Source organism: Thunnus albacares, chromosome 8, assembly GCF_914725855.1.
Source record: "Thunnus albacares chromosome 8, fThuAlb1.1, whole genome shotgun sequence".
In the NCBI taxonomy this organism is placed as follows: Eukaryota; Metazoa; Chordata; class Actinopteri; order Scombriformes; family Scombridae; genus Thunnus; species Thunnus albacares.
In genome coordinates, this window is record NC_058113.1 from 23,905,107 (window position 1) to 23,918,209 (window position 13,103).

At 37.5% G+C, this 13,103-nt stretch overlaps 1 protein-coding gene across 4 annotated transcripts; it reads left to right on the forward strand.

Annotated features, from left to right (window-relative positions):
* On the forward strand, positions 1 to 10,573 carry csf3r (colony stimulating factor 3 receptor (granulocyte)). Of its 4 annotated transcripts, none has more exons than XM_044360424.1 (18): positions 1 to 142; positions 1,428 to 1,480; positions 2,738 to 2,834; positions 3,626 to 3,700; positions 3,945 to 4,241; positions 5,082 to 5,214; positions 5,379 to 5,545; positions 6,175 to 6,341; positions 6,508 to 6,658; positions 6,948 to 7,030; positions 7,159 to 7,366; positions 7,467 to 7,655; positions 7,871 to 7,972; positions 8,262 to 8,408; positions 8,490 to 8,630; positions 8,741 to 8,837; positions 8,918 to 8,996; positions 9,978 to 10,573. In XM_044360424.1, the coding sequence occupies exons 4-18, from the start codon at positions 3,637 to 3,639 to the stop codon at positions 10,461 to 10,463; spliced, it is 2,511 nt and encodes an 836-aa protein (XP_044216359.1). In that variant the 5' UTR covers positions 1 to 142; positions 1,428 to 1,480; positions 2,738 to 2,834; positions 3,626 to 3,636; the 3' UTR covers positions 10,464 to 10,573. The 4 variants fall into 4 exon arrangements, with proteins under 4 accessions (XP_044216359.1, XP_044216362.1, XP_044216361.1 ...); XM_044360427.1 differs by having other exon boundaries at positions 6,948 to 6,979; XM_044360426.1 differs by having other exon boundaries at positions 1,433 to 1,480.
* The last annotated feature ends 2,530 nt before the right edge of the window (positions 10,574 to 13,103 follow it).

The following is a 13,103-nucleotide window of genomic DNA, read 5'->3' on the forward strand; positions in this document are numbered from 1 at the left end:
GTTGCTGCTGCTGCTGCTGCTGTTGCTTAGTTAACACGCATATGTCCTCCAATCTGAGCTGCACTAAGCCACACTGTTTCATCTAGATCTATCCGGGCTGATGAGAGCCTCTCGTCTTTCTGGGTCTGCTGCAGCTGCTGTGGTGAGTGGCAAGCCTCTCTGATGGCTCTCCTTTATCTTCACATCAAGCAACTTGCTGTTCCTTTCATTTTGATAGTTGTGCCACATTGAAAAGGGAAACTTCACAAAACTCGTTTCTGAATGACATAGGTTCACGCTAGATAGTTGCGTCCTGATTATCTTAAAGACTTATCAACTTAATATTATTTAAAACTCTCGCTTATCATCCTTAAAATCAGGCCATTCAGTATTGCGCTTTTGCCACATATTCTTTGTAGTTTCCTTTTCTAAAAATGCCAGTGCAAATTTTTGAAAACATGAAATACTACTGTTATAGAGGATCCTCAAATATTTCAATTTTATTTTTCAGAATTCCAAGATGATAAACTCCTTTTAAAGTGAAAGTACTTAAAGTGTATTGCTCAAGAAGTGTCAAATGAAAAGTTATTAAAGCTTTTTAGGCATATTGATAGGAGATAGGAAACACTCAGTAATGTTCTTAGCTTTGTTTTTTTGCAAATAATATCTCGGACAGTGTTTTGTCAGTTGTTTTGTCATTTTGACTGTTTTCCTAATGTTGCGGGTGTCACTATTGAAGTAGCATTAGCATGTTAAGTTATGGAAAACATGTTTCTGTTCTTGTCATCCATTGAAAAAGAGGATGTGAAACAGATTGTTTTCCTCCTTTTTAGATTTTGAGAGTTTTACAACTGCTGACACAAAGATCAGTTTGCCCGAGATTGAGGGAACTGCTCTAAGATTTTTAAATGTTTAAATATGAAAACTAAATTTCATTTAACTGTCTCCAAATTCTTTATTTAAATTACACGGCGTAGTGTGGGAAATAAGACCAAAAGGGGGAAATAGTGGTAAGTTTGTCATTGCACTCTATGTCAAGGATATTGCTAAATCATGAAAGTGGGCATTTTGTAACCCACAACAGCAACGGGAAAGGAAACATATGGTGGTTATAGCAAAATGTGTCTCTACTCGTAGTGACATGACTCACTGATAAACAAAAATTAATCCAGAAAACAAATTTGTATCAATACATTAGGAAGATAATTGGCCAATACAGTGAAAATAACCACTCCTGTCTTCATTTTAAGCATATCAAACTGTGTTTGTTGACAAAACACACTCTAAATTTAATAGCATTTTTTCTTTCTTTCTTTACCTCACTCTCTACTGCCCTTTGTCAGAACCGAGGGCAATTGCCTGTTAGAGGTAAGCAGGAATTCTAAAAAGGAGAGCAGCCTTTATGCACACGGCTGATAAGAAATTCCATTTTTCTCACATCTCTTTAGCACAGACTTCACCAAAAGGCAGGTTATTGTGGTCTGAAGACAGCAATCTGCCTGTAAGTTACACATTTTTGAAGTAATACCTCGCGTCATCTTATGACGTTGCTTGCAATTTGATTGCCTTGATGTACCGTTGCCACCCAAAGGTAGCAGTGTTCTAGACCAGAAGTACATGGAAGGCAGGATAGTTGGAAATCTAATAACAAATCATCACTATTTACATTGAATTAAACACTCAAGAGTCTATTGGCGATACAGTTGTAGAAATAGCCTGCGTGTTTTAGCCTGAATAATTAATAGATTCAAGATTCTTCAGGTGCTTACCAGAATCAGGCAGGGAAACCTAGACCAAGTTTTACAAGACCAGACCACAGGACATTTCTCAACGTTGTGGGTTCAGTTACTGGCTCTTTGGACGTGTGTGTGTATATATGTGCATGTGAGCGTGTGTGTACATGTATGTTGTGTGAAATGCATTTCTGGTGTAGAAATCAATAAGGGTCAGTTATACTGTCAGATAGCACTTGAGAGATTTCCTCCCTGTTTAGTTCTTAGTTGCATTTAATAATTACCTTTAGTACCACTTAATTAGTAGCACTTAAAAATGAATTGTAAGCTTGATACTCTGTATGGAGATTTAAAATGCCCAAATAAAAACAAAGAAATAAAGGGAAATACACACTGTGTATATATTATTTGTATTTCCTTTTTATGTATGATTGTACTGTGTCATAAATACATATTAAAAGAAAGACGTATGTTAATTGGTGTAGTGAGTTTAAAATAAAATAAAGTTAAATGATAAAGTGGTTATCACAGTTTTCCAGAGCCCAAAGTTACATCTTTAAAATTTTTGTTTTGGCCGACCCATAAAACATGTTCAATTGACAAAAACTTTACACAGCAAATCATCACATTTGAGAAGTAACAACAAGCAAAAGTTGGTTGTTTTTGCCTTATATGTGAGTGAAATCAGTCTAAAAAAAATCCAGCTTTTACATGTGAAATACGTGAAATATATTTCAAAAGTGATGTCATAAGCCCAAAAACCACATGTGCGTTTGTATGTTTCATCACATTGAAATGCTTTCACACGTGATAAATGACATGTACTAATGTGAAAATATCAATCATGAAATGTGTCACACATGATGTGAAGTCTTTTAACACAATATGTTAAGTTTTCACGTTATCTGGTGTTCAACATATGATAATACACGCCAAATAATTTTCTGTCAGTTTCATTAATTAATTGACAAATCTTTTTAGCGCTATTCCAGACTAATAATAGTTTTGTCTTTCCTCCTGTACAGCACAGAGAGACAGGCCTTCACATCATGTTGTTGGTGATGCTTTGTGAACTGGGAACCAGAATTCAATGAATTTTTAAACGTTCATGTTTGTGGAATGGTGAGTATTTCAAAAACTCCCTCCCACCGGTGCTAATAAATGTGATGTGATCCCAACTGATTCTTGAATTTAAGAAGCAGGTTGTTGACTTAATATCACAAGTGCAATATGCTAGAGAATTGCTCCCATCTGCTTATTTTACAAGCTCCCATCTTCTGCTCATTAGACATGACCAATCAGCTGTGGAGCGCATGCCCAACAAGGCTGGTTACCTTCTAACAACTGGCAATTACAATTTTTCTCTCTGCTTGGAGGAGTTTTATCCCTCTAATTGAATGGTGTAAGAAGAGTACAGAGAGTTACTGGTGATATCTATTTAGGTTATTCTCACCACAGAGAATTTTAATTTCATTTTGTAACAACTAGGAGGGATTTATATACCACATCCTCTGTGTAATAATGTTACATAAATGTGGACCTAAGCTGTCATGAATGTTAATTTTTATTATTCATGAGTGTGTCACGTGTCAGTGTTCGGGTTTGTTCTGCATGCGCTCTTACACAGGTAGCACTGCAGATTATTCATTGCTATAGTTTTGTGAATGCATTCTCTAGCTGTCTGTTTATATTGAAATATCATGCATTATGGAGATCACATCAGCCTGCCATACCAAACACTTGAAACAACACGTTGATGATGTCTTTTCAAACGCCAGACATTATCACTCTCAGTTCCTCCTTCGCACAACGCAGTGTGCCACTTGGAAAGAAGGGCAATTCAAATATTGTCTTGTTAGGGCAAGGAAGTTTGTAATTTGAGAATAATGTATTTCATTTTTGCTGCCTAACAGGTTTTATCATCATGATATCCACATGGGTGTCAGTGATTGTCATGCTGGTGGCATTTGTGAATGGAGCCAGAAACAGTGAGTGTTGCTCTCAGAGTGAAATAGCAAATCTAAATGGAAATACCTAACCAGCAGTCACAAAGACAATTGTTATTACACCTTCTGCCCTCTTTCTTGGATACTGTCAAAATTGAATATAAAGCTTCTGTCGGTTTTATAATAGTTATCATTTACAAAACACCAGACATTTCCAATAATTATCCTCTTCAACATGCCAGATTTGTGACAACCCTGTGATTTAAATTAATTTTCTCATTGTTAGAGGATGACATACAGCCATGTGCAAAGGTCCAGACGTCCAGCTCAACGGTGCCTTTGGGGTCACCTGTCACAGCCACCTGTGTCATTAGAGATGACTGCCCTCTGGTCATTGGACAAGCTGTTCATATTGAGTGGCGCCTTGGCGATCATTTTCTTCCCAGCAGCCCTGTGGCTGCTGAGAGCGGCAGGATTTCCGAGGTTGTTATACCAAGCTTCAATCACACCAAGGCAATCCTCACTTGCTGTGTCCAGGCCTCACCCATTCAAATAGTAGGAGGAGTGGAGATCAGAGCTGGATGTGAGAGAGATTTCAACTTCTATTACACGTTTGCTCATTAATAATCAAATTATCTTGCCTATATCGCTTTCCATGTGTTACCAGTGAAAAATGTTTGATCATTTAATTTTTCAAGCAGTAAGAGAAACATTACATGTATTACATGTGCGCTCAACATAAAAATGAGAAAATGAAATATTAAATTAAATATTTTAATTAACTCAAATGTTCAATTTTTCATCACCTTATCTAAAAGATCTGACACATTTTGGTGGATCTATGGATAGACACATATTAAATGCTAAACCAAAGATTAATCATTCTTTGGCTTCAGAAAAACTACAAATTTAAAATTGAAAACTGAAGTTCTGCAGATATGATGCACAGATATGATTGCCTAGTTTAGTGAAACTTGAACTGACCACCAATAGACCAATAGATCATTTCAGGGAAAGCACAGGTGGATCTGATTACATTAATGATGGTTCAGTTCCATTAAGTGTCCAATGAAGCCATACTGGTGAACCATCATGCACTATACCAGAGTCATGAATTTGGAAAAACTAAATGGGATTCAGCCATCATTAATGTTATTAATTGTATCTCTGCTTTTCCAGCTTTGAAAAGGACTTGTCAGTAGGAAAAGCACAGGTGTTACTAATAACAACAGTGGCTCTGTTCTATTCAAGTGTCAAGTAAGCCGTGACAGTTTGACAGTGAGCCAGCATGCACAATACCAGGAGCCTGAAAATAAAGAACCTCAGCTGTCAGTGAATCAAATTCAAAGGGATAAATTTGGGAGTAAAAAAGTGAACAAATACCTCTACCATCTCTAACTTTTTAGTCTGTATTTATGCATAGATCCACCACCAGCACCCCAAAACCTCAGCTGTCAGACAAACCTCACTAACCCAAATACCTTGACCTGTAACTGGGACCCCAGGCAGCAGGACACCCACCTCCTCACGAAGTACATCCTCTTCACAGAGATATGGTAATATTCTGCCTGAATATAACATCTTTTGGAAATACACTGTCACAGTTGTGCAAAAGAAAATGTCATTTTGGTATCAGGAATATCTAAAGTGTCATTTTTCACAGAATATTTCTGTGGGGTTGCACCACTGCATTTCCCACATTATGATTTCCTCATTTTAGGGATTCAAAGGAGAACCACACTTACAATCTGCCACCAGGAGTCAACCACTACACAATCCCTCGCTCTGACTTTGTCCTGTTCTCAGACATGGAAATATATGTGAAAGCTGTGAATGAACTTGGAGAGGCAACCTCAGCACACATCACATTGGAACCTGTCAGTGCAGGTGATGATTATAGAAAACATGTTTTTATTGAATGTTTTTTCACGCGTGTTGTAGGTGAGCTGTAACCTCCATCAAAATTTTATTTACCAAATGTTTTCCAGTATTTAGTAATTGATTATAATGGTTGATATAGCATTCTAATTATTTCAATAATGGCTGCGCCAAAACCCCAAGAATCTGGAGATACTTCAGAAGGATATTTATTAAATTCTAGGAAGAATCTGGATAATGTCATGTTATTTGAGGGTTTGTTGATATGCAGTGTACCTAGGCCAATAATGAGAGTGATATGAAGTATGCAGAAACATCCCACACCCTCTATGTGTGTGGCATTCAGCATACAGCTACCAGTCATATCCTGGAGCGATGTGAACTTCATCCTCTGGCAGAGTTTAAGTGCTCCTAAAGCAGCTCTGAGTTTGTGTAATGTGCCCAACGTGGATTTCATCATACATAGGTCTTATTTGAATTACCTGGATTCCTGGAGTAAATCTTTTATTTGATCTTTTAACATGTCCCTTCGGATCTTCATGGTCACGTATGCTTTGGCTTTCATATAATTTGTACTTTTTTTCTATACATATTAGGAAAACTAAAATAATTGGTTATATGTAACTGTTTTATTTCAGCAAAGTTTGACCAACCAAAGATTCTGAAGGTTGAAGCAGTTCCTAAAAGGTATGGCTGCCTAAAGCTAAGGTGGTGTTTATCCCAGCACCAGGCCTGGATGCATAGCTACCACCTGATCCTGGAAGTCCGACTTAAGACCGCTGACAGCAGCCAATGGAATGAACCAGTGAGTACAAATCATTCCAGTGTCCATATAAACTGAAAGGTTATTGTTATTAAGATTAACTTTTGATACAGTGGCTATAAGCGGCCATACAACCTGTCTGAAGGTGAGATGTGTGTGTGCAGGGAGTCATATTTTTATAATGTGTGTGTTCTGGGATATGTTTTAGATCCTTGTGGACCGTGTCAAGCCAATGAGACCTGTGGACCAGTGTCGTCTCCTCCATGGGACTCAGTATCTTGCCCAGATCAGAGTCAGATACCAGCAAAGTCCGTGGAGTGAATGGAGCAGCAGCCAGTCTGGGGTCACCTTGGAGAGTGGTAGGGCTTAGATCAATTAAGAGTGACACAATCAGTCACTCTAACATTTTCCAATCTATCGCCTTTTCTTCCATTTCCTAGCCTTTTCAATATATGCTAATGTCATGTTCTACATCTCCCATTGCTTTGCTCTATAGCACAGACTGAATTGATGTATTGAGTTTTGCTGCACACCCTGGCAGCGAATCCATAGACCTGTCTTGTATAGAAAACTTTTACTTTGAGAGTGAGAAGAGAAGAGCAGGCTTTTGACAAGCTGTAAAGTTGACAGCTGTCTTTTTCTTTTCAGCTCCCACTGGACGCCTAAACTCGTGGATGAAGGTATCTGGGAATCACGCGCACCAACAACTCAACATACACTTGTTTTGGAAGGTACACACATAACACACGTTGCTTGGCACCCATCACAAACTGATATATTTACTGTTATAGCTGTGGTTGAGTGTGTGAGGTCTGCCTTTAAAATATCTACTCTGTTTTTTTTTTTTTTTCTGTTTTAGCCATCAAAACAATTCCGCGCCAATGGCCAAAATGTGTCATATATTGTCTCACTGCAAAAAGCGCCAGTTGAAAGGGGTCGGGTGTGCTCTACTACAGGGAATTACTGTGCTTTCCAGCTCCCTGGGAGAGCAAAGAAAGTGTATCTGAGTGCTGTAAATGCAGCAGGGAAATCCCCCCCGACTGAAGTTCGTATTTACCAACCTGAAGGTAACACAGACATCTTTAAACACGCTTAAACTGGCTTAGAAAATGGCTCTGGTATGATACATTTTTCACACAATGTGCATTATGTGTTTTGTGTCTGTAGATCGTGCTGTGATATCAGACGTTAGAGCCATTCCTCAAGATGACAGATCCCTACTGGTCCAGTGGAGAAGACTGGTTTCTTCAAGTCTCACCGATTATGTGGTGGAATGGAGACCTTTGTTAAAAACAGACCTTTCCCTCATCCAGTTTGAAATTGCTGACAGGAACCAGTCGAGCCTTGCCATAACAGGTATGTTTTATAGTATTTATACTGTAGGTTTTAAGGACCATGTCCTTCTTATTTTACTCACATTTGATTTGACTTTCCTAATCTGGTGCTCATCCTACACCTCAAGAATTCACTCTTATGCATGGTCTTCTTTTTCTTGTGCACAACCTGCCTGTACACACTGTTAGAAGCTTATGGGCACTGATCCACTCTAACCTCTTCACTCTCATCAATAGGCAGCTTTGAGCCATACAAGCCCTATGGGATCTCTGTGTATCCTAGGTTTAAGGATGGGATAGGCCTTCCTCAGACTGTTAATGCCTACTCTAGACAAAAGGGTAAGTCACCAAAGACACAAGAAGGATCACACAAAGAGCAGGCAGAGGTGTGGGAGTCAGGCTGCGTCAACTTTGAAGAAGTGAGAAAAGAGTTTGCCACATGAGTTAAAAAAAACATATATTGTGCAATTTATCAGGAGGAGATGGTGTGTGATAGGACGATGCCCTCTTGTGGATAGAAGATAAATGATTTTTCAAATCATAGGCTAATATCCAATGTTAAATTTTGTTAGCTCAGTAAACCCACTGTAGCTGTAATAATCACCCATGATGATATTTCTTTTTGAAGCGCCATCTGTGGTCCCAAAAATAAGAATTAAGAAGACATGGCAGTCTCATATTGAGCTTACCTGGGATGAAATACCTTTAGATCAAAGGAACGGAATTATCCAGAACTACAAAGTCGTCTACCAGGATAAGAAGGGACCCATTAACGGTAGGTGCAAGACCATTAATTTTGCTGGTCTAAAACATTTTTATGCACTTGATACTATCTGATGTGTGACTGTTATTTCAGTGGTGAATGCGGACCTGGAGGAGAGGAGGGTGATCCTCAGAGACCTCAACACATTGTCTCTATACGAAGCTTTCCTGATGGTTAGCACACTCAGTGGGAGCCGGAATGGGTCAACAATTCATTTTGAAATTGAGCCCTTTGGTTGGTATCATTTTATTCCAGTGGCTCTCTTGAAACATCACTGAGAGATTAAGACATTTTGTGTTCTCACATCTGATATTTCATTCAGCTTATGTATTTTCTCTTCTCAGATGCGGTTGCTGTTGTGATGATTGTGACTGCATCTGGTGTTGGACTGTCATTGATGATTATTTTTGTTGTCATGACTTGTTTCTCCAACCACAAAAGGTAATACCATAGATACACTGTGTTAAGCTGCAGAGCTTTGATGTAATTTATTCTCAGTACATTTTGATCGTGTTTTGCAGGCTGAAGGTACGTTTCTGGCCAGCTGTTCCAGATCCAGCAAATAGCAGCATCAAAAGATGGACTTCAGACTCAACACGGGTATGGAAAATTAACCAGTGCAAGATGTAATAGTTTCATTTAATAAAAACCTGTTTAGGTTATGCTGCACTTCTCAATATTTTATATGAATAATGGATCAAATATGAAATGTGTCGCTCATAATGACAAACCCACAGAAAATTATGACCTAACTCTGAGTTCCCCTCTATGAACAGTTTAAGCATCTTTCAGCTCATTGTTTTGGCAACTTTGCTGTTTTGGAACAGTCTCACCACTCTCATCAGGGTTGTTTCCAGCTCCAGCAGGCAGCTGTTTTTAGTGAAGAAGCTCTAATAAATCCGCTATACACTACATGCCCAGCACCAAACACACACAAAGTTAGCAACTAGCTGGTGAACATAGTGGAGCATTGTTCCCTCAGAAGTTTGTGATTACAATAGGAAGAATATTGGACTTCCATACACCAGGTAGTCAGTTCACTGTAGGCAAACACTGAACTTTATGATATAATATATCCATCTTGTGTTTACAGTCTGTTGCCAACAAGTGGCCAAAAAATCAATTACTACTGAAAATTCCATGAAAAAAGTGATGTAGTATAGGCCCTATACATTATTACTCAAAGGAATAGTTTGATATTTTGGTAAATAGATGAAGTTAGATGACAAGCTTAACATCACTTTCATGTCAGTATGCTAAATACAGTATGAAGCTATGTAGCTTCGTAGCTTAGCTTAGCTTAGCATAAATCTTAGCATGGCATAAAGACTGGAAACATGGGAAAACAGTATGCCCAGGTCAGGAAACAAAATTAGCAGACCAGCACCTCTAAAGCTCACTAATTAACACTTTATATCACATTTGTTTAATCTATACAAAAACTGAAGTGTATAATATACTGTAACAACACATTGTGGTTTAACTGGGGGTCATGAGTAGGTAGAGTCATTTTCTCATTTCCCAAAGATGTCAAACTATTCCTTTAAGGACACTGACGACTAATGTATTTTCCTTTTGCAGGATACCAGCCTTTCCTTGGACGCTGATGAGCCAAATCCAATATACCTGTCCCACCTCAGCTTCCTGGACCTACCTATGAAACTAAATAAACAGGATGATGACCTGTGGTTAAACAGTGCAGAGGACACCAGTGATCTCGGAGACTCCATTTGTGGTTCACCCTTCATCCCTGGCTACTCTGGTTCAAACAGCGACTCTGTTCCCTATGCTACTGTGATCTTCTCTGGTGCTTGCACAAGCAGGCCACCCAAAGAGCCTCATCATGTCTACCTGCGATCTGAGTCCACACAGCCCCTTTTGGAGACAGAGGAATCCTTTAGTCCAAAGTGCTACCAGAATATGGCAGCTGATGGGATGACAAGGGAGCAGTGTTTTTTTGGTCCATGTGATAATGATGGGCCTGAAGAAGGAACAGATCAAGTTATTCTTTGGGATGACTTTCCTTTTCTTCAAGCATTAGCCATGAATGATACTCAAAATGACTAAAAGTAATTCGCTGATTATTAGAGCTACAACGATTAATTGATTAGTTGATTGACAGAAAATTAATCAGCAACTATTATGATCATTGAATAATCACTTAGGCCCTTTTTAAAGTAAAAATTCGCAAAATTTGATGGACGCAGGTTCTCAAATTTGAGTATTTGCTGCTTTTCCTTGTCTTATATCACAGAATATCTTTGAGAATATCTTTTTGAGGGGTTTTGAGCTGTTTTTCGACAAAGTACTGTAAGACCTTTGATGACGTCACTGTTGACTGTAGGAAACTGTGTTGGACATTTTTCACTGTTTTGATGGTTTATAGACCAAAATGATGATGAATCAATTAATCAAAAAAATAAGATTAATCGATAATGAAAATAATTGTTAGTGGCAGCCCTTCTGATTGTAAGAGTAGCCACTGTGCAAGATTTTGATGCAGATTTCAGTTTGTATAATGAGCCTCTTGTGGTGATCCAGCTAAGCACACAGCTATATATTCCTGCTAGATTCAATGCTGCAATGACTTTAATATTTGATGATTATGATGCTTTGTCTATACCGCACTGTGCAGATATATCCTCTCTTTGTAAGAAAATATTCTTACTGAAGAACATTTTTTAAGGTTGAAATGTTACTTTTGTGGGTTATATGTGAACTTGTTTTCTAAAATACTTATAATGACAAGGGAACAACAGCTTCTTATAATAAAAAATAAAGACAAAATCCTGGATACTGTTTTCCTGCTGACTGACCATTCACCGCTATACCTCAATAGTTGGTCAATATTTCATTGTCAAGATTTTTAAAAAAAAAAAAAAAAGTTCTCTGTAGCTAAAGGATGTTATTCAAAATGGACACAGAGTAACCTACATTTTTCAGTGAAAACACAACCTAATTAAAGGGCAGAAATCAAAATTACAGTTTTTGGGCCTGGACAAGAAATACATGCATGTATTTTGACCATCACTGGAGTGCAATAGTGGGATTTTTTTTGTTTTTTATAAAACATTCTCACAATGTTACATGATAACAAACAAAGACTGTTCTCAAAGCAACATTCTAAAAATGTTTTCAGGATGTTATTCAGGCCTGAGATGACAGAACGTACTTTATAAAACGTTCCTTTAATGTGATATGTTAACAAAAGTAGAGCATTTTGTCTGCAACATTCTGAAGATGTTTTGGTGATGTTGTTGAGGTAGCAGATTAAAAAAATTTCTTTTATAAAACATTCCCACAATGTTACATGATAACAAACAATGCTTTCAATGCAACATTCTAAAAACAACGTAAGACAACGTAAGACAACGTAAGACAACGTAAGACAACGTAAGACAACGTGAGACAACCTAAGAGAACGTTATCCTAGAGCATTCTGGAACCAAAATAAAACTTTCCGCTGAAAATGTTTTGAAGAACGTTTGGGCATAATGTTCTAACAATGTTATAACTAAATATTTTAAGAAGGTTGTCAAACATTTTTAGAATATTTTTAGGCAACATTATCCTAGAACATTCTGGGAACCAAAATAAAACTTCTTGCTGTAAACATTTTAGGGAACATATGGGCATAATGTTCCAACAATGTTATAACTAAAGAAGAAGGATGTCACCAAACATTTTTAGGATGTTTGTAGAGAACGTTATCTTAAAATGTTCCAGGAACCAAAAGAAAAATTTGCACTGAAAAAATTATTAGAACATTACATGTTACATGTACATTACATGTTAGAACGTTTTTAGAACAAGAATTTCTAGCTGGGAAGTAACTGCAAAATCCGGAAATGACTACTGATTTACAAGTAAACTGATACAGTTTGCAGTAACTGTTCAAATGCCCTCAGAAAATTAAAGTATTGCTTATTACACAGTGATGCATTTAACCACCTTCAGTAAACTGCTGAAACACTGAACAACTCAGTATAACAGCAATTTACAAACTGTTGGTTTAAAGATGCCAAAGTTTCTACTTTCAACCTAATATGAGATACATGAGTTTATAATATGGAATAGAGCTTCTCGCATGTCCTTTTTTTTGGGTCCAGCTCAGGGCTTCACCAATTGACATTGCCTTTCTTTTGATGCCTACTGCAATGTTTTTACAAAAAAGCTATCTTTAATTTTAAACCCAGATCTACAGCTCAAAGGCCTCCATCTTTTTTACCTTTCTACAGTAAGTGCCTCTTTGTGACTTCTAGTGGTTCCCCATATAAAAATGATTGCCACTTTATTTAGTGTCTTTATTGTTTGTTCTTTAGGAGGGAAAAGGTAGCTAAAAATAACAAATTGGATAAAACAACAGTCTTTATTATTAAAATTCTAGTTTATAATTATTTGATTTCCTGGCGCTGTGTAGCTTGCCTCTCTCTCTTGATTCCAGCATTAAACACCAAGGTTTATATTTGTCTCCCATACATTTTTTCACACAGTTGTCTTTAGCCTCAAATAGCCTATAAGTGGCAGGTTTTGAAGAATAATGGCAGTATACACACAATATATAAAAAATATCCCTCTGTAGAAGAGTGTCAGACGGATATATTGGATAGTTACTTGTAATTACCGTCAAATACTGTTTATATACAATAAATCTCATACATTAATTGGAAAAGTCTGTAGATATATTAGATAGTTGCTTGTACTTAC

Coding starts and splice junctions, on each gene's coding strand:
- csf3r (XM_044360424.1), top strand. CDS start 3,637: ATGATATCCACATGGGTGTCAGTGATTGTCATGCTGGTGGCATTTGTG. Junction 6,659..6,947: donor TGGGGTCACCTTGGAGAGTG/GTAGGGCTTAGA, acceptor TTTTCTTTTCAG/CTCCCACTGGACGCCTAAAC. Junction 7,031..7,158: donor ACATACACTTGTTTTGGAAG/GTACACACATAA, acceptor TTTCTGTTTTAG/CCATCAAAACAATTCCGCGC.